The 25,552-nt window shown below is 38.1% G+C and overlaps 3 protein-coding genes across 7 annotated transcripts; 1 reads left to right on the top strand and 2 right to left on the bottom strand.

Annotated features, from left to right (window-relative positions):
• The first annotated feature begins 6,243 nt into the window (after window positions 1-6,243).
• HMG (high mobility group) lies at window positions 6,244-11,850 on the top strand. 2 transcript variants are annotated; one of them, XM_089615920.1, is made up of 17 exons: window positions 6,244-6,303; window positions 6,409-6,487; window positions 6,928-7,113; window positions 7,241-7,346; window positions 8,072-8,208; window positions 8,375-8,458; window positions 8,544-8,638; window positions 8,738-8,846; window positions 8,969-9,055; window positions 9,232-9,324; window positions 9,463-9,660; window positions 9,736-9,881; window positions 9,966-10,107; window positions 10,707-10,823; window positions 10,916-11,089; window positions 11,212-11,290; window positions 11,453-11,850. In XM_089615920.1, exons 2-17 carry the CDS (start codon window positions 6,434-6,436, stop codon window positions 11,578-11,580), a joined length of 1,935 nt encoding a protein of 644 aa, XP_089472046.1. In that variant the 5' UTR covers window positions 6,244-6,303; window positions 6,409-6,433; the 3' UTR covers window positions 11,581-11,850. The 2 variants fall into 2 exon arrangements, with proteins under 2 accessions (XP_089472046.1, XP_089472039.1); XM_089615913.1 differs by having other exon boundaries at window positions 6,250-6,487.
• A 3,044-nt stretch (window positions 11,851-14,894) lies between these two features.
• LOC149407873 (membrane-anchored ubiquitin-fold protein 1-like) lies at window positions 14,895-17,669 on the bottom strand. Its single transcript, XM_089615901.1, has 5 exons — window positions 17,350-17,669; window positions 16,770-17,028; window positions 16,068-16,232; window positions 15,232-15,331; window positions 14,895-15,150 (listed from the first exon to the last, which is right to left on the bottom strand). Exons 2-4 carry the CDS (start codon window positions 16,900-16,902, stop codon window positions 15,276-15,278), a joined length of 354 nt encoding a protein of 117 aa, XP_089472027.1. The 5' UTR covers window positions 16,903-17,028; window positions 17,350-17,669; the 3' UTR covers window positions 14,895-15,150; window positions 15,232-15,275.
• A 3,394-nt stretch (window positions 17,670-21,063) lies between these two features.
• LOC149407872 (putative galacturonosyltransferase 14) lies at window positions 21,064-25,131 on the bottom strand. 4 transcript variants are annotated; one of them, XM_089615867.1, is made up of 6 exons: window positions 24,574-25,131; window positions 23,520-23,575; window positions 23,253-23,411; window positions 22,546-23,136; window positions 22,150-22,452; window positions 21,064-22,072 (listed from the first exon to the last, which is right to left on the bottom strand). In XM_089615867.1, exons 1-6 carry the CDS (start codon window positions 24,782-24,784, stop codon window positions 21,788-21,790), a joined length of 1,605 nt encoding a protein of 534 aa, XP_089471993.1. In that variant the 5' UTR covers window positions 24,785-25,131; the 3' UTR covers window positions 21,064-21,787. The 4 variants fall into 4 exon arrangements, with proteins under 4 accessions (XP_089471993.1, XP_089472000.1, XP_089472009.1 ...); XM_089615874.1 differs by having other exon boundaries at window positions 23,253-23,408; XM_089615883.1 differs by having other exon boundaries at window positions 24,598-25,131.
• Between the last annotated feature and the right edge of the window lie 421 nt (window positions 25,132-25,552).

The following is a 25,552-nucleotide window of genomic DNA, read 5'->3' as shown; positions in this document are numbered from 1 at the left end:
CGTCAAACAAGGCAAAAAGCAGTCCGACAGCTTATGAACTGTCGCATAAAGGCTAGGACTCCTGTTGGAGACTTTATGATATTGATCATTAGTTTTCTAAATAAAATTGAAATCCTAGGATCTGAGATTGATGAGAAGAGTGTCATAGATATGATCTTAAAAACTCTCCCCGCATCTCTTGATTCCTCCAAGATGAACTACTCCATAAACAAGCTAGAGTACACTGTTACCAAGCTTATGAACGAACTTCACACTGCTGTAGGTTTCACTAAGAGAAAGAGGAATCAAGGAGAGGCACATGCTACTGAGCACAAAGCCTCCGCCTCTAGAACTGAGAAGAGACCTTACAAGGCCAATAAAAAGAACTGTCCTGCCTATCTCAAAGCAAAGGAACATAGTATTATACTAGTTACCGAAGCATGCTTAGTAGCTGATAATGTATCAACGTGGATTCTTGACTCCGCTGCTACTAACCATATTTGATGTTCCTTGAATGGTTTCAAGAAAACCAAAAGCTTAGAGAAATGCGAGTCCTGTTTCAAATGGGGTGATGGGAGCCTGGTGTCTGCAAAGGCTGTGGGATCCGTGACGCTGTCTTTTGAAGACCGCACTTTAAACTTGAATAATGTTTATTTTGTTCCTTCCTTTGGGAAGAACTTAATATCCGTTGCTCGTCTTCGTGAGCAAGATTATTGTTTAAAGTTCATTAAGAATGGAATTCGTATTTCGTTTCCTGATAATTCTTTTGTCACTAATGTATGTATGAAGAATGCTCTTTTCTACATCTATCCCACTCAACCTTCTCTTTTAGACACCGAAATAGATAATGATCTAATTAGGGAGCCAAAGAGGATCAAACTTTCTGAATCCTCCGATCTAACAAAATCAACACACCTATGGCACTTAAGACTTGGTCATATCAGTCTAGAAAGGATTAAGAGACTTGTGAGGGATGGTCCACTCCAAGCCTCTGCAATAGGTTCACTACCTACTTGTGAATCCTGCATAGAATGAAAAATGACTAAGCGACCTTTCTCCGATAAAGGTCGAAGAGCCACTGAGTTGCTGGAACTAGTACACTCTGATGTATGTGGTCCGCTCAACCAATAGGCACGTGGAGGATACGAATACTTCGTTACCTTCACAGATGATTACTCGCGATATGGGTTTGTCTATTTGCTTAAACACAAATCCGAGACCTTTAACGTATTTAAGGTCTTTAGGGCTTTAGTGGAAAAGCAAACTGGCAAAGTGATCAAAACCCTTCGATCTGATCGAGGTGGTGAGTATATGTCTGGAGAGTTCGATGACTTTCTTAAAGAAGAAGGTATCGCTTCTCAGCTTACCGCACCTGGCACACCTCAACAAAACGGAGTGTCAGAGAGAAGAAACCGAACTCTTATGGAGATGGTTAGATCAATGATGAGTTACTCATCACTCCCTCTTTCCTTTTGGGGATATGCCCTCGAAACAGCCGCCTATATTCTGAACCAAGTTCCGTCCAAAACGGTTCCTGGTACTCCTTATGAATGATGGACTGGCCGTAAAGTGAATCTTGGCCGCATCCGAATTTGGGGTTGCCCTGCACACGTGCTAAGGCAAAAGACTAGCAAGTTGGCTAGTAGGTCAGAATTGTGCTTGTTTGTGGGATATCCAAAGGAAACCAAGGGTTTCATCTTATATAGTCCCGAGGACGATAAGACTTTCGTTAGCACGAATGCTCGTTTCTTTGAGGAGGACTTTATGAAGGATGCAAAACCTAGAAGCAAAATTGTGCTTGAAGAAAAGTTGGGTGAGGAAGCTTCTACCTCATCTGTAAGAACTGTTCTTACCCCAACTGAAACACAACCTAACTCATCAGAATCTCGTCAAGTAGTACTTAGACGTAGTGGGAGGGCTACTCAAAAGCCTGACAGGTACATGTCTTATGCAGACTCTCTTGTAGCCGTCTCTGACATGGATGATCCTGTTTCCTATAGCCAAGCGATGGCTTGTTCTGAATCAAACCTTTGGCTTGACGCCATGAAAGTTGAAATGCACTCGATGTATGTCAACAAAGTCTGGAAACTTGTAGACCTTCCTGAAGGGATTAAACCCGTAGGGTGTAAGTGGATATACAAGAAGAAAAGGGGTCCTGATGGGAACGTCGAGACGTTCAAAGCACGACTTGTGGCGAAGGGTTATACCCAACAAGAAGGGATTGACTATGAAGAAACCTTCTCGCCAGTCGCGATGCTTAAATCCATCCGCATACTCCTATCCATAGCTGCAGCTCTCGACTATGAGATATGGCAAATGGATGTCAAGACAGCCTTTCTGAATGGCAATCTTGACGAGCGCATTTACATGGCTCAACCAGACGGTTTCGTGGAAGAAGGTCTAGAGACCAAGGTTTGTGAGTTGCTTAATTCCATTTATGGATTAAAGCAAGCATCTAGGTCATGGAATATTAGATTCGATGAAACTTTAAAAAGCTTCGGCTTTGAACAATCAATAGATGAGCCTAGTGTTTACAAGTTAATACACGAAGGCAAAGTTGTGTTTCTGGTACTATATGTCGATGATATACTACTCATTAGTAATGACGTGGGTAAGTTATCTGAGGTTAAGGTCTGGCTGGCATAACAATTCGATATGAAGGATCTAGGAGAAGCCACGTACATTCGGGGAATCCAAATCTTTCGAGATTGAAAAAACCGGACCCTGTCGCTCTCTCAAGCGTCTTATATTGATAAGGTAATGGATCGCTTCTCGATGCAAGACTCCAAGAAGGGCCAAACACCCTTTAGGCATGGAGTTTCACTCTCTAAGAACCAGTCTCCCAAGACTGCACAAGAGATTGAAGACACGAGGAAAATTCCTTTCGCCTCTGCCGTAGGAAGCCTCATGTATGCTATGCTTTGCACTAGACCTGACATCTGTTTCGCCGTTGGCGTAGTTAGCCGTTTCCAATCCAACCCTGGATCCGAGCACTGGATTGCTGTTGAGCATGTTCTTAAGTATCTTCGAAGAACTAGGAACTTGATGCTTACATACTCAGGTACTGACCTGACTATGACGGGATATACCGACTCCGATTTTCAAGCGGATAAGGATTCCAGGAAATCCACTTCGGGATCTGTGTTCATCCTTAATGGTGGAGCTGTTGTGTGGAGGAGTATTAAGCAATCTTGCATTGCTGACTCCACAATGGAAGCAGAATATGTGGCTGCTTGTGAAGCATCCAAAGAGGCTGTATGGCTTAGAAAATTCCTTAAGTATTTGGAAGTTGTTCCAAACGTCGACGAGCCCGTGACCCTTTATTGTGATAATAGTGGGACTGTCGCTAACTCAAAGGAACCTAGAAGCGATAAGCGCTCTAAACATATTGAGAGGAAATACCATTTGATTCGAGAGATCACGCAACGCGGACACATGGAGGTGAAGTAGATCTCTGGTAGATCCATTCACCAAGGCCCTAGCGAACATGGTCTTCGACCAACTTCGAGAGGGATTAGGCATGTAGGACTACTCACATCTTCTTTGAGTCAAGTGGGAGTTTGTTGTCAATGGTGCCCACAAGAAGAGTAGTAGTGTCTATTTGTGTACATTTGATGTAATATAGTCTCATGAAGACTCTTGCTTGTAATTGCTTATTCATTAATAAAAAGTTGAAACGTTCATTCAAATCTTCCTTGTCTGAAGCTTTATGATAAAACCTTAGTCTTTTAGTCCATAAACAAACTTAACAACTTACGAAGAGACAAATGTAGATTTGCATGAACAAACTCTTCGTAGTTTGCTTAAAACGATATATTCGCAATCTTAGGGTCAAAGGACTATTGACCTCAGTACGATTGTTAGAAGAATCTATGATGTCTAGTTATGAGGCATTGAGAGTTGGAGACTCTATAGTTCTTCTAGGTATCTTCCGAAGGTACTGAATTGACCAGTGCACTTCTAGAGACAAGATAAGAACAAACCATTTAACCTCTTATGTCTCGAAGTCACTATGTATGAATTGCATCATGCTTACCTTAATCCTGAAATGAGACATGTCATTTCACACCTTAGTATTCTCATTTGAGAAAGTCAGAGTTCGGACTCACTATGTGATTCCGAACAGGGCCTATTGGTGAAGTACTGAGTTGTGAGAATGTCATGAGTAACTTTGTGAAGTTCTCATAGATATGGAATTCATGAACAAGATTGCTGAAATGCAATGTATGTCACCTCATGCTTTGTTCCTTGGAGTGTTAATAAATGAACTGGCCAGTGTCCAAATTGAGTCCTGACTCTTTTGGATGAAACAATGTGACTTGTTAGCTCCTCGTCAATACATTGTTTCTAACTTATTCACAAGCGACAAAGGAGTTGAGGAAATAACAGCTAGAAGGGTAAAATGGTAATTTAGTAAATCCCGACTAGCTGATGACATTCATGAAGGGTAAACATAGATAATATTCAGTGGATCCGCTCATCATAATTAGGTTGAATTCTTGAGTAGAAAATAAATTCATTTGAACCGAGAGATTTTCAGTGTCAGCTCTTTAGTGGAGTCAGTTAGCATTAAGCTAAACTTGGAAAAGGTTTGTGAACTTTTGAGTCCAAGTGTTTAGCTCAAGCTTTGTTCATTTGGGTCCATGAGGTCACTGTCACGAATCACATCGATAGGAATAGTTAAACTGGAAGCTAAGTCAAAACGAGAACGAAAATAGTCAAAAGGGTATTTTTGTCTTTTGAGACAAAGGATGAAATGAATGTCAATAAATTTTTTGACAAGTTCATTTGATGACTTAATGTCACTCGGCCATAACTTGAGTATTGGGCCTCGTGGATTAATTTCATTTCATAAGAATTTTATTGAAAATTCTAAATGGGCCTTTTCTTATGTTGTCATGAACAAGTGAAGAAAATTCTAGAAGCTTTTCTAGAAGATTTGGGCGCCTACTACCCAAGAGGAAAGAGAGTTTATTTTGTGCATAAATGTATATAGATACTTGCCAAAAGAAAAAGAGGAAACAAATTTCCTATGCATGGCATAAGGGAATTTCGGCCATAAGGGTCAAGAGAGAAGCAAATAAAAGAGGAAACAAATCCAAGGACTTGCTTGGCAAGTCTTGGCCGTGTGCCTCATAGAAGAAAAGGGGAAATTTGCTCATTAATATGTGATATTCTATAGAAGAGGAAACTACCTTATTGAAGGTAAGACCTCTCCTATAAATAGGAGCCTCATTCCACACTTTTCATTCATCCAAGTTTAAGAGATTTGAGAGACTCTCTCTCTAGAACTTTGGCCGAACTCCTCTCTCTCTCTCTTTCTAGTTTATTTTCGATTTTTCTTGTTTTGGCACCTAGGTCCTCACTCGACCTAGTGTTTAGCTCTGCGACTTCAAGACTCGTTCTTAAGTCGTAGTGTTTAAAAGTGCCCACTCACTAATTCCTTTATTTCGAGTGATTTAGTGATAGAAACTTTCGTGGTTGCTCGAGGTGCCGAGGAAAGGAAGAGAGACGTGCTGCGAAGGGAGACGAGCGTTGCAACTTTCTAAGAGCTTCTCAAAGATCAAGCTTCAAGAAAGGTTAGTAAACTTCTTAGCTCATATTAGTTTTTAATACATGTACTTGCACTTGTCTAGGTTAGTAAAAACTATTTTTACTTGTAAAAGAAAATTTTTAAAATTCTGCCGCTTCCCGAAGCGTTAATTATTTTCTTAAACCCTAGATCGATTCCAACAATTCCAAATATTTGTTGATGCCACAACCCCTACTTTAAAGTTGCGTATAATTAACAGTAGACAAACTAACTACACTCGATATTTAATCGTTGATAGACATAAAGTGAAAAGCTTTAGGTTGTGTTTGGTAGTTAACTCGAAAAGTTTTTGTTTTCTATTTTTTAATTTTTGTAGTTGTACTGAAAAATTATTTTGCAGTTGTTTTCAAAAAGCTGTTTGGTACAGTTTTCATTTTTGTTTTTGAGAAAGTGAAAAAACTGAAAAAAATGTTTAGTATAGTTTTCATTTTTGTTTTTGAAAGAATGAAAAGAGAAGATGAGGAGAAGGAGAAGAGAAGAATTTTTTTTCCAAAAACACCTTTTATTTGTTTTCAGTTTTCTTTACTTTTTTACAAAACAACTTCAAAATTTTTTTGAAAATTTTTTCCGAAAAATTAAAACAAACACATTTTCACTTTTTGTTTTCAATTTTTTCAACTCAAAAAGTGAAAAACAGTTTTTGGAATTTTTGGAATGAAAACCAAACACAACTCTTTGTCGTGAACACGCTCCCACAGGATTGCATTCCCAATTCGCGCGCATTATCTCGGGTGCGTAATGCGCACCGCCACAGCACCTATAAGTTTACAAACAAATTTTATTCATTGGTTCCCAGACAGTACACAATCTCAGGAGTTTTCTCTAACTTTTCGCAGATTAGGGTTTCGACTTATCGACGCCATGACCGACGGTCATCTGTTCAACAACATTTCGCTCGGAGGCCGTGGAGGCACTGTGAGTTCTCACCTTTTTCGTGGGACTTTTTTCAATTGTTTCAGATCTTTATTTTCTTCAATTTTTGGGGGTTCTTGGTGTTACTATGTAACTCTAAATCAGGTCTAGATTTCGATTCGGTTGCGGCTCTCGAGCCGTCTGTAATGTTTCTGAGTATTTCTGAGAGGGAATTTAGTCTAGAGACGAGAAACGAGGGGACGGACTTATGTCCCTTGCCATTGGTTATTAAACCCTAATTTTTTCTTTTTGTCGAAGTTCTTTGGGATGAACTCGAAACACTGACGATAAGTTAATTTGGTGGGTATGGGCTAAATGGGGTTGTATAGTTGGGGATTTTATTTAGTTGGTCATCCTGAAACTCTAATTATTTACATCTAGGGTTTCTAAGTTGGTGCTAATTCGTAATTTGTATTTGTAATTAAATTGACCGTATGTGATAGAACCCAGGCCAACTTAAAGTATACTCTGGCGGAATTTTGTGGAAAAAACAAGGAGGTGGTAAAGCAATTGAGGTAGAAAGAGCAGACATTGTGGGTGTGACGTGGATGAAGGTCCCAAGGAGTAATCAGCTTGGTGTGCGGATCAAAGATGGGCTGTATTATAAGTTTACTGGGTTTCGCGACCAGGTTTGTGTTACTCATTCTATTACATTCTCTTGTTCTTCTGAGTTTGTGGCCGTATGACATGACTATAATTTGGAGTATTTCCAATCTATAACCATATAATCATCTTCTGCCCATGATTGCCTTGTAGGATGTCACTAGTTTGACAACCTATTTCCAGAGTACTTGTGGTTTAACCCCAGAAGAGAAACTGCTTTCTGTGAGTGGCCGTAATTGGGGGGAAGTTGATTTGAGTGGTGAGTGGGTTTCTCTCTCTTCCTTCTATTCAAATTTCAATCACATAATATACAAGATATTTATTTATCTTAGTAAAATTCCTTCAGATTAGCTAAAAAGTTGGGACAATCCAACAGAGGTGTGTTAATCAATAAAGTCTGCATGTCTCTTCCTTCTAACTCAACTTTCAATCATAGAATATACAAGATATTTATTTATCTTAGTAAAATTCCTTCAGATTAGCTAAAAAGTTGGGACAATCCAACAGAGGTGTGTTAATCAATAAAGTCTGCATGTCTCTTCCTTCTAACTCAACTTTCAATCATAGAATATACAAGATATTTATTTATGTTAGTAAAATACCTTTCAATTAGCTAAAAAATTGGGACAATCCACAGAGGTCTGTTAATCAATAAAGTCTGCATTAAATGTATTAAAATTTGATCCCTGTGACCTATATAATGTATCTTAGCTGGAGCTTATTGTTCATTAAAATATTCTGCTATCTGACACGTGTACAAACTTTAATTTGCGCGTCACTTGATAATTTTCAAATGATTTTACACTATAGCAAAGACTATTAGTATTATCAGTGATGAATCGCTGGGAAGTCAAATCTGGCATTTTCATGCTATTCTTAATTGCGCCCTCAAGGTTTTTCGTTATAAGTTTTTTCTGTCTTTTGTAGTATATTTCAAATTTTTCGATGCATTTTTTTTTTCAAGGTTTCTTCTGGTGTTTGCAGGTAATATGCTGACATTTATGTCTGGTCCTAAGCAAACTTTCGAGGTGTCGTTGGCAGATGTGTCGCAGACACAAATGCAGGGCAAAAACGATGTGATCTTAGAGTTCCATGTAGATGATACGACTGGAGCAAATGAGGTGTGTTGTAATTAATGCCCCGGTTTTATTTTACCTGTAAAAGCACTTTATGCTAGCACAGTCATTGCTATGTGTATACATATACTAGCACCCTCAAAAGAAAAAAAAATGCATATGGTATTGACTTCAGACTACTGCTTAATTGTTTTTTCATCAATCATTGCAGAAAGATTCGTTGATGGAAATAAGTTTTCACATACCCAACTCCAACACTCAATTTGTTGGTGATGAAAACCGTCCTCCTGCCCAGGTTAGTTAACAATTTTCTGGTGAAGGAAGTTTTGAGATTATGTTGGTGATGGTATTCTGATCTGTTTAAAATAAATTATTCGAAGGTGTTCCGTGACAAAATTTTGTCAATGGCGGATGTTGGTGCTGGAGGGGAAGAAGCTGTTGTTACATTTGAGGGTATTGCCATTCTTACACCAAGGTAGATTTATTAAAATGCTTAGTCAATGCTCATTTATATAGGAACACCAAATCTTGTGGACCGTATCACTAATGCTAAGCAATTACTTGCTTTTTATAGGGGGCGTTACAGTGTGGAACTTCATCTTTCATTCTTGCGGCTACAAGGGCAGGCTAATGATTTCAAAATTCAGTACAGCAGTGTTGTTCGTCTTTTTTTACTTCCCAAGGTATTATATTTGGTTACAGGTTTACAGTTAAACTGATTTGTATTCATGGGAATCAATTAATTGTGCATCAATTAATAGGAAGTGTGATCCTGATTATACCTTGTGATCTTGTGCATACGCAGTCCAACCAGCCACACACCTTTGTCGTTGTTACTCTCGATCCACCAATCCGTAAAGGACAAACTTTGTATCCTCACATAGTGTTGCAGGTATTATTTCCTCTCCTCGATTGATGGATATAAAAAAAAAGTTAATGAGAGAGTTTAGCTCAGTGGTTTGCACCACCCACACAGAAATGGTTGTGGGTTCAGTGTCATGAAAAGTGAACTAAAACTAAAAAAATAGAAATAAAGTCATTTGGAATGCTTTTACTTGTCGTGTGTAGTTTGAAAGTGACTTCATAGTCGAGAGCTCTCTGACAATGAGTGAAGATCTCTTGAACGTCAAGTACAAGGACAAGTTAGAACCATCCTATAAGGTATTAAGTTGATCTCTTCTCTCATGAGAACTAGATGTATTCTAAGGTCTATAAACAGCTGGACAAGTTTTCAGATCTTTCTCAAATTTGCAGCCCGTGACTTGTTTCACTTACTTTTTCTTACCTTGGATCTAACAGGGATTCATTCACGAGGTGTTCACGACTATACTGCGTGGTTTATCTGGGGCCAAGGTTACTAAACCAGGAAAATTCAGAAGCTGTCAGCATGGATATGCAGTGAAATCGTCGTTGAAAGCTGAAGATGGAGTCTTGTATCCCCTCGAAAAGAGTTTCTTTTTCCTGCCCAAGCCTCCCACCCTTATTCTCCACGAGGAGGTAAGATCTTTACCTGGAGATATCAAATGTTATCATGTTTGGAATAACACGTGACGCGATTCTCCATTTTTTTAGATCGAATACGTGGAGTTTGAAAGGCACGCTGCTGGTGGCTCGAACATGCATTACTTTGATCTCCTTATCAGACTTAAAACCGAGCAAGAACATCTTTTCCGGAACATTCAGAGGAATGAATATCATAATCTGTTTGACTTCATTAGGTTAGTACGACCGTCTCCTTTTCCTTTTTTATATAATGGAGAGAAAATATAATGATATGCTGTCTAATTCGATTCTGGTGGCAGCGGTAAGGGCTTGAAAATAATGAATTTGGGAGGGGCCCAGTCTGCTGATGGTGTGACCAAAGTTCTTATCGAGGAGGAGGATGATGCTGTTGATCCTCACATGGTTCGTGTTCAGAACGAAGCTGGTGAAAGTGATGAAGAGGTAGCAGCTCTCTCTCTCTCTCTCTCTCTCTCTCTCTCTCACACACACACACACACACACACACACACACACACACACAGGTGTGCCATAACATATGGATATTTAATTTCATGTTCATTAGGCTACTACAATTCAGACGTGCAAAGTGGAACGTTTCTTTTCACACCCAAGTAATATATTATATTCACGAAAAATAAAGAAGATAAGCAATGTTTTAGATTTCGTTGGGATTTTTTCAAAGAAAGGTTATATAGCATGACTTTCTGCACATGTACCCAGATACTCAAAAACATGGATTGTTTATGCAATCAAGCCATGGACAATATAAATAAACACACAAGTCATATCAACATTTCTTTATATTTGAAATATAATATTGGTTGCAAGTAATTGGCGTGCCTATATGCTTGTCTATCCCGACGACTTGGTTTGTTTGTGCAATCAAGCCATGTGCAGTAAACACAAGTCATATCAACATTTCTTTATATTTGATATATAATATTTGTTGCAAGTAATTGGTGTGCCTATATGCTTGTTTGTCCCCACAACTCTCTCTCTCATTCAATGTGCAAGTCCACTTATGTGATGAATTTTTCCAGGATGAGGATTTTGTCGCTGACAAGGACGATTCAGGTTCCCCGACCGATGATTCTGGGGGTGAGGATTCTGATGCCAGCGATAGTGGAGGAGAGAAAGAGAGAGAGAAAGAGAAAGAGGCAAGGCCATCTTATTCTTAATTAATTTTTGTATGATGTTTCAATATGGTTCTCCACATAATAATCTCTGTCGTATGGATGGTCACTTTCAGAAGCCACCCAAAAAGGAAGCTTCGGCCACCAAGGCATCCTCTTCCAAAAAGAAATCTAGAGATGCGGACGAAGATGGTTCGTCGAAGAAGAAAAAACAGAAAAAGAAAAAGGACCCGAACGCGCCAAAACGAGGCATGTCTAGCTTCATGTTCTTCTCAAACATGGAAAGAGAGGTGGGTTTGTTATCTGGGCTAACTCTGAACCTAGCCAAGTTGACTATTAGGCCTCGTGTCCCTTCTCTTTGATGCACATAATGTGAAGCTACTAACTCTCAATGTATTTTAATTTCATACAGAATGTGAAGAAGTCTAATCCTGGAATCGCATTCACTGAAGTGGGACGAGTCCTGGGAGAGAAATGGAAAAAGATGTCGGGTAATTGTTTTATTGCTCATATTTGAAACCCAAAAGAGAATGCATTTTTGTTGTGTGATGTTATCAGGCCCATAAGATACGGACGATTGGTTCTCCCAAATCTTGATATATCACATCACACTATAATTAAGAAGGCTATGCTTATTTCTCCCTTTTGTGCAGTTGAGGAAAAAGAAATTTTTGAAGACAAGGCTCGGCAAGATAAGAAACGTTACCAGGACGAGATTAGTGGCTACAAGAATCAACAACCAATGAATATCGACTCTGGCAATGAATCAGATAGCCAATAGAGAATCTGAGATTATGTTTCGTTCCCTTCACCACTTTCGTTTAAATTAAATGATCTCTTCTTCGTCCTTTTTCTTTTAAAAACCAACTTGAGGTTTAGTAAGATGAATGGAAATTTGGACTGTACTATTTCATTTCTCGATGCCTCTACTAAGGTAAAGAATAACCGAATCAACTTTCATAAGTTGATGTAAATGGCTTCTGAAGTGGCCTCTGTGTAGAAACAATGAAAAACCAAACACCAAACTTAATGCTTCCACCCCTTTTCTGAACTTGTGAAGTCTATGAAATCAAATAGCTGTCTCAGCTAATAGTTCCAAGATAACAACATATGATTAGAGAAAAGAGTGAAGAAATCTAGCATTTGTTTTGCCTCGTAGCAACTGCGAGACCTGTAGTGCTTGTTCCCTCGTAGCAACTGCGAGACCTGTAGTGCTTGTTCCCGAGACTGGTCGCATTGGCCACTGATGGCGTACATGAGCCGATGTGTAGCTATTGATGACGTGGAATAATCCTCACCTGCACCGAGGCAGCATCAGCATTTCATCAGCATATCCGCCTTTGCTCGACCCGAATAACATCAGTTGTCACTCACAGTATTTATGATCAGAGACTATGCCACCATCTCGAGGGGACATGGGCACAGACAGTCGTTGTGCTTGGTGAAGTGGGGGTTGGAGATGGTGATATGACTCGGTTGCCGGAGCTGAGAATCGCCGCCAACCCACCTGCAACAGTCTAACCTCCACTTGGTTTTCTCTTCAGTCTCAGAATAGCTCTCGTGTATTGTACTATAGATGATATAGTGATTTCCGAATATAAGAGGAAGAGAATCTTTTTTCACTTTGACCTAATTGGTCGTGGAATTACAAGAATGAGATAACTAGGAGTCGTTCGAGAGGACTCGCTCTCTCCTAAACAATCAACTTAACACACAAGGATTTTCAAGATAAGTAAAAGAAATGAATTACAAGACTCAAGAACCGAACCCTCCGCTTAACGATTTCGAATCCAAATCGTTAAGTAAGAACTATCCCCTCCTGAATGACTATATGACCTTCCAAACTCGCAAGTTTTTTTTTTTCCCTTCAAAATAGCTCACAAGATTCCTCAGTATATTTGCAAGCAAGATAAAGTGTGACATTACACACTTATGTTTTTTGTTTTTTGAATTTTTCATTTTGTACCCGATAAAATACATTGGGCACTGAAACACAAATTATAAAGATAACCTTTAAACTTTAGAATATGAAAGAGGTTTCATTTGCGAGATTTGAGCTTACACCCTCAAAACTTCACACATGCGGACATGCGGTCATGTCAACTAAGCTCATCTCGATTTTTGTATCACGTTAATTAGATAAACCTTAAGATGAAGCTATATTTTAAAATAAAGTAAGTTAAGTAAGAGCTATTATTTCAAATCTAGGAGGCCGATTTAAATATTAACCCATCATCCGAGGTTCCTGCCTCGATTGTACCACAGTTGACAAGTTGACCATACCCCAAAATACAACTCTTTTTTATAGGCACGTCTTTTCCTCAATAGATTCTCATTAGATTCATTACTCGTTTAACATATTCTGTATTAATTCAATTTGATCATTACTAATTATAAAATAAACGAAAAGAGAAAAACAAGTCCGGTATCAACTTTATCATTATGCTAAAAAAAAAAAAAAATACCATTCTAAGAGAAATACAAGACATTGTGAGGCAAGCGATAATTTGTTTTTATTTTTATACAAGACCCCACTTGAACATCCAAAAAAAAAAAGAAATAATTCTTTTTTTACCCCCCGGACTCGTACCTCGATTTCATTTAACCCCCTGGACTCGGGATTGTTGCAGAACTAATCTCAAAACTTAGACACGTGTTACAACTTGTCACTTCCATCAGTATTTGGACGTTAAGTTTAACTTTTTTATGATGCGGCATGATTTTAAATGCTTTTAATATTTAAATATTATTATCAGATTAAATAATTCAATATTTCTATCTCTCTCCTCTCTCTTTCCTTTCTTCTTCTTTTCTTCTCTGCATTTTTTTCTTTTCTGGTTCGCGTGGGTTGTGTTTCTTGCTTCACATTTATGAAGGATATTATTTAATTTAATTCTCTCAGTCTCTTTGGTTCTCTCTCTCTGTTTCTCTCAGTCGGAGCTCCGAGATTTCTCTCCAATGGCGTCTCTAGCCCTAACCACCGGTTCTTCTTCTCTAAGCCTACCTACTCTCAATCACAGATCGCGAGTTCCGATATCTCGATCGGCGTTTCTCAGGACCGAAACAAATCGCGTCTCTTCCTCTTCCCTGAGGAAAACAAGTCTCAGAGCTTTGAGACCAATCGTGTCCGTCGACGGACTCTCCGAGATCTCAAAATCCGGTCGATCTCTCTCCGTCAAAACCTCCGCCGCGCCCGAAGACGCTCCCGCCGCCGCACCGCCGGCGAAGCAGCCATGGCAAGGAGTGGCGCTGAAGCCTCTCGCGGCATCGATTGCGACAGGGATAATCCTCTGGTTCGCCCGAGGCTTCATCAAAACCGGCTTGGGAAACAGAATCACGTACCAGTTCGTTTCTCTCTTCAGAAGCTCGTCGCTAGGGTTAGGGTACAGCCTGGTCTTCAGCGAGGCCCTCTTGGCTCCGGAGGAATCTTCCTTCTTTTGGTGAAATCCCTCTGCCTTGCCTGTGGAAGTAACGTTGGCGATGGGACCGAGAGGAAGCTCAGATCCTGGCTCATGCTTACTTGCTTTCAGACGTCGGTGATTTCTTCGGCCATGTTTCTGACGGCCATGGCCGCGAACCCTCTCAGTGCGAATTTGACGATGAACACGATTCAGAAGACGATCGGTTGGACCGACTGGGCTAAGGCTGCGATTGTTCCCGAGCGTATTTCGCTTATGGTGGTTCTGTTGCTTCCCACATTTGCTGTGTGTTATTTTGCTGTTATTCAGGTGGGGCTATGGATTTTCGGAGGGATGTTAAACAACCCACGCGAACCAGAAAAGAAAAAAATGCAGAGAAGAAAAGAAGAAAGGAAAGAGAGATTTGAGAGGTAGAAATATTGAATTATTTAATCTGATAATAATATTTAAATATTAAAAGCATTTAAAATCATGTCACGTCATAAAAAAGTTAAACTTAACGTCCAAAACTGACGGAAGTGGCAAGTTGTAACACGTGTCTAAGTTCTGAGATTAGTTCTGCAACAATTCCGAGTACAGGGGTTAAATGAAATCGAGGTACGATTCCAGGGAGTAAAAAAGGAATTAATCCAAAAAAAAAAACCCCCCGAAAGTAAACTCATTAAGAACACAAGTAAAAGAAAAAAAAAAATTAGGGCGAAAAGAATCCAATCAATCAACGGTTTATAAGACTTAGTAGAACGCAATGAAGACAGAGTGTAGTAGATATAAGGTAAAAAATCAATTATCAGATCAAAGGCAACATAGACCTGTGGATATTTTGCAAAATCTATATATTGGACGAATAACAGACATGTATGCTTTTTTTATGCTCCCTGAAGAAGCTCTTCGCCAATCCATTGATCGTTTGCAATTTTTTTGCTTTTGTTTAGCTGGGGACAAAGAAACAGTCAAGAAAGAAAAATAATAATTAGGTTGTAGGATATGAAAATCATATCAATTTATGTACCTACCTAAAATTGACACAATGCCAACCATTCATCCGAAGCTTCCTCGATTATAATATAACACATCCACACTTGTTTGGTTGCGGTTCGCTCGTCGCCTTCTTTTCTGTTGTGTTAGAAAGAAAAAAGAGAGCATAATAAATTGTGAAGAAGCATCAAAACTCCAAAAGAGAAGCTAGTAGCTTGGTAATTAGTTTATTAATTAAGCCATGACCAAAAAGGTCGGTGTTTTTCCTAATCATGAAATTGGCCAACTATTCAAATTTCACACACAAAAATGCAATGCAAATCGGTCATAAATACGGGAATTTTGATTCTATTTTTACTGCTTTTTAATCAACCGGTAAAAAATAACTGGTCTTTTCAATTTGTAACGATTTATCCCGATTTAACCGCTCATAACTCATTTTTTCTGTTACCAACAAGACCTAAGTACCAGAAATAGTAAAGGTGGGCAAAAGGGTTAACCAGTTAAACCTTTAACCATTTTGAACGGCTTAACGGTTAATCATTAACCGTTCAAAACGGCTAAAGATTTAACAAGTTAACGCTGTGTTTTTAAATGGTTAACCAATTAACTGTTAGTTTCAATATTATTTTTTCTTGATAGTTGGTTAACCGCGGTTAACCATGAAACATGAAATAGCCGATTAAAATTAACCGCTTGGTTAATTTTGACCAAAATGAACGGTTAAAATTAACAGTTTGGTTAGTTTTAACCGGTTAACATGTAAATTAATCGACCGGTTGATTTTAATTTTAACCCGTCAAAATGCTCATCTGTAATAAATATAGATATTTTTTTATGGTTATATCAGAATATCGCGAACAATAATTTGTACCTCTTTCGAGCGATGGTGGTTGAACAACGACGTGCATGGTTGTGATTCCACCGGGGACGTCACATAAAGGGCTTCGACATTCTCCGACCGTTCTTCCGTTCTCCAATATTTTTCCTCCACTAATCAGCTTCATGTCTTTTACCGTCCTCGGACCATTTTCCTTTTCTGTACAAATAAAGAGATTACAGACACATTTTCTTGTTTTTATTAGCTAGACCAAAAGGAGAGAATCAGTGAATGTCACATAGAAACTGCGATATCAATCAGGTGAGAGAAACAAATCTTTTCCATGGAATTTAGTGCGATACAAAATTCAGTTAACTGGGTTAAGGGAAGTCACATTTAAAACTCGTTAAATGGGTTAAGAGGAGTCACACCCGAAAACTGTTGGCTCTTGTGAGATTTCGGCAACTTAAGGGAAAATCTTCAATCAAACTATAGCAACAAAGGGGAATTGAAAAAAAAAAACAAACAAACAAACTTGCCTAGACATTCAATTACACGGTGTAATTGAAAGCAACTTAAGAACGACTAAATTACTTTCTAAACCATGCCATGCCTAACTCATTAGCAAAGAACAAAAACAAATGAAGCTAGAATACAGAGAGGCCATTTATAACATACAAGATCGAGCGATGGCACAATGGAATCGAATCGAAACATGATTCGGAATCATAATTAACGAGAAATAAAAGGTCTCACCTTTAGGCCATTGAGCGAGTATGCTCTCCTTCAAAGTCGCAACACTCATTGCCGCGGGAAAGCTTTTGGGACCTATATCCGATCCATCGGTTAATCTAAACTTGATGTCCAATTGATCTTGAACTCCAGCCATATATAATGACTCACAAAAACAAAACTCCAAACGCACACGCACACAAAGATTGGTCGCTGATGGGGTTCTGATTTGAGCAGCCGGTCAGTACCAAGATTGGATCATCAATCCTTGATCTCCAAATTACTGGTCCAACCAAAAAGGAGGAGGAGGAAATGGTCAATTCTTTAAGCTAATTTCAAACATGAAAACAAACAACACAGCAAAGTCAAAACCAACAGATTTACACGTTGAGCAAATACACTTTGTTTCCAGGTGAAATACGAAGGATTGACAAAGAAGCAAAAGAGTGACCCAGAGTTTATTATTCAGCAAAAAGACAATCCAAAAAAAAAAAAGATTTGCACATGATGGGTGTTTCTAGAAATCTCAAATCCTCAGCTGGCTCAACTCCAAAACAATCAAAGACTTGAAAAAGATGGTAACTTTAATGGGTTTTTCACTCACTTGGCTTCGAAGCTGATCTGGGTTGTTGATGAAACTATTGAATTCTGGTCTCTTTTTTAGGCAGAGTGCGAGAGAGAGAGAGAGAGAGAGAGCCGGTTCAAAATTCCAAGTCGAAGGGGTAGAAAAACAATTCGATGAGAAACTAAATATTTGATTTAATTTCAATAAATAAAGAAGAGAGAGAGAGAGAGAGAGAGAGAGGAGGAGGAGGAGATCAAATAGTAATAACAAGTGCCTAGAGAGGAGGCTTTTTCGTTGTTTTCAAAGTCTTCAAAATCTGGGTCAATGACTCCATTCTCGCCTTTTCCTCAAAACACCTATTGCTATGGAAATGGACATTTAATTGCTCTATTTTATTTTTATTTTTATATACAAACTTCCAATGTCACACCACCAACAAATCTTCCCTTATACTTTTTTATTAAAGTTTCTACAAGGCACCCAATAAAAGAATAGAAAGGAACGGAAAAGGAAAAGGTAAGGGAAAGGAAAAAAAACAGGATAATTAAAAACAATAAAAATCATACGTAGATGACATCAGGGGCGGAGCCAGAGATCAAAGTCAGTGTGGGCGTATTAGTGTAGTGTGCTAATATTAGTATCCAAAAGTTTTTTAGTGTGAGCTTTTGGTTAGTATTTAATTATTTGAAATAAAATATAAAGCCCACATTACATTACATTGAAATTTCAGTGTGGGCTGAAGCCCACTCTCGGCATAGGGCAGCTCCGCCCCTGCCTAGCATGATCGTTTATTTTTCATCACTACCCGGCGTTTAAGTTAATTGGTCACGCTAATTACTTTGGTACGTTTTTTACTTTTTATTACGAGTGAAACAAATTGAAAAAATTTATAACTTACTAGATCATTTCAAACATCACGTTTGGATTATAATTAATGTTTGAAAACTTATTAAAAAATAACCGAACAGATGAAATGTCACTTGAATAAGCCATTTAAATTTTACATTTTGTCTTTCCAGACATTTTTTTTTTGCTACAGTAATTCGTCACTTTCTATCTCATACAGTTTTTTTTTCTCATCAAAACTTCAAAAATCCATATCTTTCTCATATGAACTCGAAATTGAGTGATTCCAAATCCTACGAATTTGTGGCGATGACAGTTTCAATAAAATAGATTCATTGTGTTAGATGAAAAATCTTGTCTACTACTTTAGAATTCTGCCAAAGTTCACCGTTGGTATATTAATTATAGAATTTATATATAATTTACATTTTTTTTGTGTTAATTATAACATATATTTAATATAAAGATATTTAAGTCAAATATAATTATCATTGGCTATTTTCTTAAACGTTTGCAAACGTTAATTACATCTCAATTTTATATTTTAGTTTGAACTACAAATCTACAACGTCCCAATCATATGCTTACAACGTAGCCTTCAAGATACATCAAGACTACCCTCCTTCCCAAAGAGAAGGATTTTCATGTCTATGTACTGTTAAACGTAAATCACATTCAATCAAAGTGCAATCATAATTTGGTAAAAATTATGGGATTTTAGCGGACCATTTTTATACGAGTAACCGAAATTATCATATTTGTTCTAGATTCTATTTCCGTGGTAAAGCCTATATGTATAGGGTTGTCTAACTGAAACAGGAAAAGTTATTTTTAACTTTAAAGCAATTTTAAGTGTTTAACACTAAACCCTAGTAAGAAATGACTGGAAAGTCGCAATCTTTTTTTCTTTTTTTATCATTCATTTCATTTTTCATTCATATTGACAAGATGTTGATAACACACACGAGTTCTGACAAATAAAGTGACTTTTGGAATGCCAATGTCCCTTTTGGGAGTCCTGGGTTGCCGTGATTATACATATAAAGCTTCAAACCAAGGTTCGACTTTCCGGGGAAACCGGTCGGAATCAGGCCGAAATTCGCCGAACCGGAGGTCCCCGGGAGGGAATTCGAAGAAACCGGTGCCGTTCGGGAATTCCGGCCAGATTCCGGGAATTCCGGCCAAATTTTGGGAATTCCGGCCATATTCCGGGAATTCCGTCGTTTTAGGTGTGCATCCCGCCGGATTCCTCTTAGGTCAAGCCAATTTTTCTCAGATTTCGGGGAAACCGAGAGGTATCATCCGAGGGTTTCGTTTTTTAGGGTTTTTTTTCAATATTTTCATAATTTTGTGTCTTAAACTTAGAATATGATGATAGATTGATATGAATTGATGATTATTATGATGATATTGTTGAATTTGAATTAATTTCGAGATTATTTGATTATTGTGATGGTGATGGTGTTGAAATGTTGAATTAATCTTCATTAGATTATGAATTGGTGATGAGAGGTTGGCTAGAGCCGTCGACTGGTTCTTCATTCACGAGTGACAGAGACACTCAAGACACTCCACGTATAATTAATGACTAAGTAGTGTGTTTTATATTTTGTCGTACGTGTGTTTATTTAAACTATGAGAAGTGTGTTTATTTTTTGTATGTTTGAAGTTATAACTATATGAGAAATGTGTTTGTTTAAGAACTCATTTATGTTTGATATGTTTGAAGATTGAACCTATGAAAATAATGTTTGTAATTTCAAAATATTTTCCTGGATACCCCTCGGTTTCCCCCATTTTTGCCGGTTTCCTCTCCGGTAAACGGTTTCCTGCCGGTGCCGGTTTCCTTTTTCTTTCCTGAATTCCCCCCGGTTTTCCCGACGATAAGCGGTTTCCCCTCAAAATTGAAGTCCCGGTACGAAAACGGTAACGGTAAGTCGATCCTTGCTTCAAACTCAAATTCATGGAAAAACATAAAATAAAAAATACAAATATTTCAAATTATCTCTGACAATCAATCATTTGTACTCTCTCTAATAAAAGCCTACATAAAGATATAGCCTAGGTTGTACCCTTAGTCAAGTAGTTGAGCTGAGAGTTGAGAGAAATTGCAAGACATAACAAAATATATTTCAGATTCTTCCATACATAATTATATTTAGAAGAATCGACCTAAATTTGGTTATAAAATTCTACAACTAGGCGAATACTTATCGTATGTCTAACCACCTTATTTTTTAAATCGTCAACATGCGACTTCAAGAAAATTAATGAGTAAAAGAAAAAAGAAGGTACAAACCGCCAAAAAGAGAGTCAAATCACAAGTGGGGCTTATTCTATTTATTTTATTATGGCTGTTACCACCATACACAGGGAGATTATAAAAGTACTACCAAGATTTTTAAAATAATCTCAAGAGGGTTTCTTGTCATCGTCAACTTGGAAAATTCCATGATCGAGAATATAAAGAGCTTGAACTTTTTTTCTGATTTGAAAACTGTTTTTCTAAGAGGATATCTGGATAATGTGCTATTATCCTCCAAAGATCAGATTGGAGTACGTCCAAATAATCAAAGTGACAATAAGCGTCATTTAATAATAACAATACGTTTCTTAAAGAGATAAGACTTAAAGATCAGACATCTAATAAGACCAACGTGCAGTTAAAACGGTAACATTTTTTTTCCAAGACAAACGTGAAAAATTTGGGCGTCTGAAATATTATTCAGAATTTAAATCCTAATAAGGTAAAACTTGAGTCAAAATTCACTACTGTTGGACTAGTTGCCAAAATTGATTTCATGAACAAACTACTGAAAGACTCGGAGAAGTTTTGCAAGCGACAAAGAGAGTACCACAAATGCAATCAAATGCGAGACAAGATAGAAAATTATCAAGTTAAAAAAAAATAATAATAATAATATGCACATTTCAAATCTCTATTGTGAATCGTTTATAACAATTAACGAATACCAATATATGTTCTAAAATGGAGCTCCCCGAATAGTGTCTGCAACAAGGAAATTCGGGGAACTAATCCTAAATTCTTCAATGATATAACATCAAACAAAAAGGGAAAGAAATGGGGAACTAACAAAAATGATAGCAATAAAAAATTAAAAGGGAAAGGGAAAAAAAATAATCGAGTGGTGCAAAATAATTTTTGGCACTAATGTTTGAAATAACCTGACAAGAGAGGGCTTTCACTTTCCTCTTTCGTGCATCAAATCAGCATAATACGTGTGCTTTGAGACGGGCACGAGTTGTAGTATTCTTCTTCAGTAGCTGACTTTATTCCGAAATTTGTGCTAAAAAATCAACCAAAACCTCCAATAGGAAGGACCAATAATAATTTGCTTCTCCAACCAAAATAATAGATGGATCTCTATGTTACAGATCGTAAGAATGAATCTCGTTTGCCTGTGACCGGGAATGCTGCTCAACTTGCCCGCGCAAAAAAGTGGAAGGAAGCAATAATAGGGATTATCTTGAACAAAATAACTTCTTTTTCGTAGCCCTCTCTGCCAATTTTCTGGGCTTTGTCAGCTTGAGCAGGAAACTTGTATAAAACATCATATCTGCTTATCTTGTATTGTATTTTCTTGTCCTGGTTTGTGGCACCTCTTGGCACCTACGACTCTAAGATGTGGCAGTTCCTCACAAAATCGTTGGAATAATTGACATACTTGGTCCAAAAAGGCCGAAGATGCTCGAACCCTATCTGCAACCACGGCTTCGATTGCCCATTATAATGAATAACAGCAGCCTTTTTAACGTTCTCGATGTTTGTTTTGTTTTGATAGCCAAGTCCAAGCATGTGCCACGATGGATCAATCGGATGAACATGACCTCTGAACGCTACTAAAGCAGGTGGTAGCGTTCCGAGCTTCCACATTGTGAGGTTGGACTTGAGATTCTGCTCATAAGGAAACAAATATAAGTTGCATAAACAGAAAATATCAGAAGCTTGTCAATCCAGAAAAACCAGTTTACCTCTCTCAGCCAGTAATGATAAGTTTCCCGTACGCCGGTCTTCCTCCAAGCTTTAAGATCAAAGATATTCATCCCATATGCCCACGCACATTCTTCAGGGTCTAAATGCTTAGATACAAGGGGATTGGAAAAATTGAAGTAGTTCCTGAAATGCTTTGACATTACCCACTCGTCTTCTCCTCTACAAGTCTCCACGGCTCCGTTGACCTTTCCCCCGAGGTTGATTTCCCAGAGTGGTGATAGATCTTTCTGGATCACAATATCATCATCCAAGAAAACTACCTTGTCGAGATTCGGAAATAGCTGTTGATATTATTACGAACAATTACACCATTAACAAAACTCCAATAAAATCGGAGAAATGGAATTACGATGTACAGAAATGATAGAAGTTACCTCCGGCAAATATATACGGAGATGGTTGAGTAAGGATATATACTTAGGACTTCTGGCCTGCAATTTAGAAGCAAATGCTCGCGGGTTTATAGTACTGAGATTGGCTCCGGCAATATGATTCCCATGGTAATATTTCCGGATTCCATTTTGATTTTCAACAGCTTCAAGTACAGGGACATTTTCTCTTGTCAACCAATCAAACTGGTGTACGCCTTTGACTTCTACAATGGCCGGGGATACGGGGTTCAGAGCAAACCAAGAGTGCATGCCCGCGTATGTTTTCTTGTCAGTAATGACATGGAATACTATCTTCTCGGGTTTGCTCGATGACTGCACAGCAGAAGTGACAACGACCGAGGCAGCCAAAATATTATCTGTTGCCAAGACAAAGTGGTGGTAAGAGTTGTCTGAGAGGAGCGGAAGAAACTCTGGAGAAGGAAGCTGTTTGCGCGCATGAGCGTTGGATGAATATTCGTCCGTTAATCGCAGAGAAAGGCAGTGGATTCCTTTCGGTATAGAACTTGCTGCAAAATGTTTGTTCATCAACTCTGCAAACTTCGACTCCCTCATTTCTTTTTCAAGTTTTTCCATCTGCATAACAATAAGAAAGGGCTTTGCTGACTCACACATATATTAAGAAAAGAGACATAGACAAAATTATAACGCTGAACAGAAACACAATGAAGCATCAATGGTATGTTACATACCATAGCTTTTAACATAACAGCAAATGTCTTTGCATCGTATTGGTTGGTCTTCATTTCGGAAACAAGTTGACTAAATGAATTTGGAAGCTTTAAGTCAGGTGGGATTTCTTCGGTGTTCACTTGGTCGAGGATATTGTAAAAGTCTCTAACCAATCTCTGCTGCACCATTAACACATCAAAGAGGATTCAGCTCAAAGTGTACTATGACTTGCAAGAGTGGCCAAGAAGCTAGGGGTAAAATTATCATAGCTGGGAAAAGGGATTTACCCCGGAATCATCAACTCTACCAAGAAATCTTGGTCCCAACCGCCTGCCTAAACAATCTGGAGCAGAGAACAAATTAAATTGTAATGATTAAGGAACAACCAAAACAGTGAACATAAATATTGAATGTCTAAAGTTAAAAAAAAATAAAAAAATAATAAAAAATTGAATGTCTAAGAACAAATAGGTAAATTACATGACATTGTTGACATGGTCCTAAATAGTACATACATGTAATATGCAAAGCAAAGGGAAAAAAGGTGATAAAGATGTAAGAGATTTTAATACCATAATCTTTGAGAGAGCCTAATCACAAAATCGAGATCATGAGTGCTCAGATTCTACTGGGAAAAAACTTCAGCAGTCTTGTTAAGAAAACATTTTAGTAATGGATTTCATCTTTCTTAATCAGGTTTCATTGATGCTGTACGTATATATTAGCCTCCTTGAATTTAGAAAGAATCAAGAATTACTCACCGGTAGGCATAATAAAAATTAACAAGAAAAATATTAGAAGAGAAGAAGGAAAACTTGCACAGGATAACGTGAAAATGAAATATAGAGTTCTAGTCAACACACCCAAAAATCTTTAAGAGACCAATTATCACACATTAACAAGACTGAAACGAATATTGAAACTGAAATCGCATTGCTATAATGATATAAATACCATTCATGTATTCTCTCTAGTAACCTACAATAGTAAAGAACTTATAAAAATCAAGCTTCAAATTCAATATTCAGATCACCTATACTACATATTTCACGTTTTTTTTAATACAGCTCGCTATTTCAAATTGATCAAGCTAATTCATACCCCAACAAATCCGCACAAAAATAAAAACATTTAACATTTCGTTACCAAGACTTAAAATCAAATCTTTAGGGTTTTATCCTTATAAACAACAACAATCCCAGCCCAAATCTAAACGTTCAGATAAACTCCCAAAATATTCCGACCAAACTGATATAGACGTTTCGAATCAAATCGAGTCAAGATCTGCGATAAACCAATCAGAAAGAGAGATCTTTCGAAATAAATAAAAAATGGAAGTACCGAATGATGAGCACTTGTTGACACCTTCAAGAGTGACGACCGCGGTGAGGATGAAGACGAAGGGAAGCAAGAAGGCGAGGATGAGAATGGTGTGGAAGAGAGTCCGGTAAGAGATGTGACGAGCTGCGACCTTGATCTTCATCAAGTCAACAAAGCCATTACTGCTTGAGATCGTGATGCTTCTCATGCTAGGCGAGAACCGAAGCTGCATCGTCGTTCTCGCTCAGCCTCCGTCTCCGGTAATGGTGGTGATAATGATGATTGATTCTCTTCGTCGCCGGTGATTATCGCCGCCGTAGATTTCGGAAAATACGGAGTTTCCGCCACCATCAGATCAGCGAACTCGCCGCCGATGAAATGCACCCAATTTTTTTCAGCTCCGAGGCTCGGCTTGGCTTTCAGATCTGTGGCTCTAGTTCTTCTTGGCGGTCCTTGAAAGACCACATTGACGGATATTGAATCGGCTTCGAATTCGATTCGATCGACGGAGATTTAGTCGGACGATCAATTGCCGATCAGAGCCGAGAGAGGAGAGATTGGTTTTTTTTTTTTGGGGGGGGGGGGGGGGGGGGGGTTGTTCTTTCTTATTTCTGGTTAAGGCTTTGTTTGTGGGTTGTATGTTACGCTGTGTTTTGTTAAGTTTTTCTATTTATTTATTTCTTTTTCTTTGTTCCCTTCGGAGAGCTCTTTTTCATTAGTGAATTTTCGAATGGAAATAATTAAATTAAAATGGTAAGGGTATTAAATATTTTATTACTGTTTATTGGTCAAATTTTCAGAAACCGTGTTGGCAGAGAGAGAGAGAGAGAGAGAGAGACCTCTCATGAGTTTAAGGCAATAGGTAATTGCTTGGGACTAATTTAGATAATTGTGCCCTACGTTTATGGGATTAGCATTAGCCTATATATACAAGAGTGATTATGTGGACACAATTGTTTATTGTGTTTTGCAAACTAGGGATGTACAAAACCGAACCGAA

Source organism: Urtica dioica, chromosome 1, assembly GCF_054948205.1.
Source record: "Urtica dioica subsp. dioica isolate 48M chromosome 1, U.dioica_male_clone48M_v1_H2, whole genome shotgun sequence".
Classification (NCBI taxonomy): domain Eukaryota; kingdom Viridiplantae; phylum Streptophyta; class Magnoliopsida; order Rosales; family Urticaceae; genus Urtica; species Urtica dioica.
The sequence above is the reverse complement of the archived record's forward strand: the minus strand, read 5'-3'. Positions and strand labels throughout refer to the sequence as shown.

Bases quoted from the DNA above. Each gene is read 5' to 3' on its own strand.
- HMG (XM_089615913.1), top strand. From the start codon at position 6,311: ATGCGCACCGCCACAGCACCTATAAGTTTACAAACAAATTTTATTCAT. The intron at 6,488-6,927 runs GTGAGTTCTCAC...CGTATGTGATAG, and splicing joins TCGGAGGCCGTGGAGGCACT to AACCCAGGCCAACTTAAAGT. The intron at 8,209-8,374 runs GTGTGTTGTAAT...CAATCATTGCAG, and splicing joins ATACGACTGGAGCAAATGAG to AAAGATTCGTTGATGGAAAT.
- LOC149407873 (XM_089615901.1), bottom strand. From the start codon at position 16,902: ATGGCTGGAGTTCAAGATCAATTGGACATCAAGTTTAGATTAACCGAT. The intron at 16,233-16,769 runs GTGAGACCTTTT...TTATTTGTACAG, and splicing joins ACTCGCTCAATGGCCTAAAG to AAAAGGAAAATGGTCCGAGG. The intron at 15,332-16,067 runs GTACAAATTATT...CTAACACAACAG, and splicing joins ACCACCATCGCTCGAAAGAG to AAAAGAAGGCGACGAGCGAA.
- LOC149407872 (XM_089615867.1), bottom strand. From the start codon at position 24,784: ATGCAGCTTCGGTTCTCGCCTAGCATGAGAAGCATCACGATCTCAAGC. The intron at 23,412-23,519 runs GTAAATCCCTTT...TTAATGGTGCAG, and splicing joins GTAGAGTTGATGATTCCGGG to CAGAGATTGGTTAGAGACTT. The intron at 23,137-23,252 runs GTATGTAACATA...ATTGTTATGCAG, and splicing joins CTGTTATGTTAAAAGCTATG to ATGGAAAAACTTGAAAAAGA.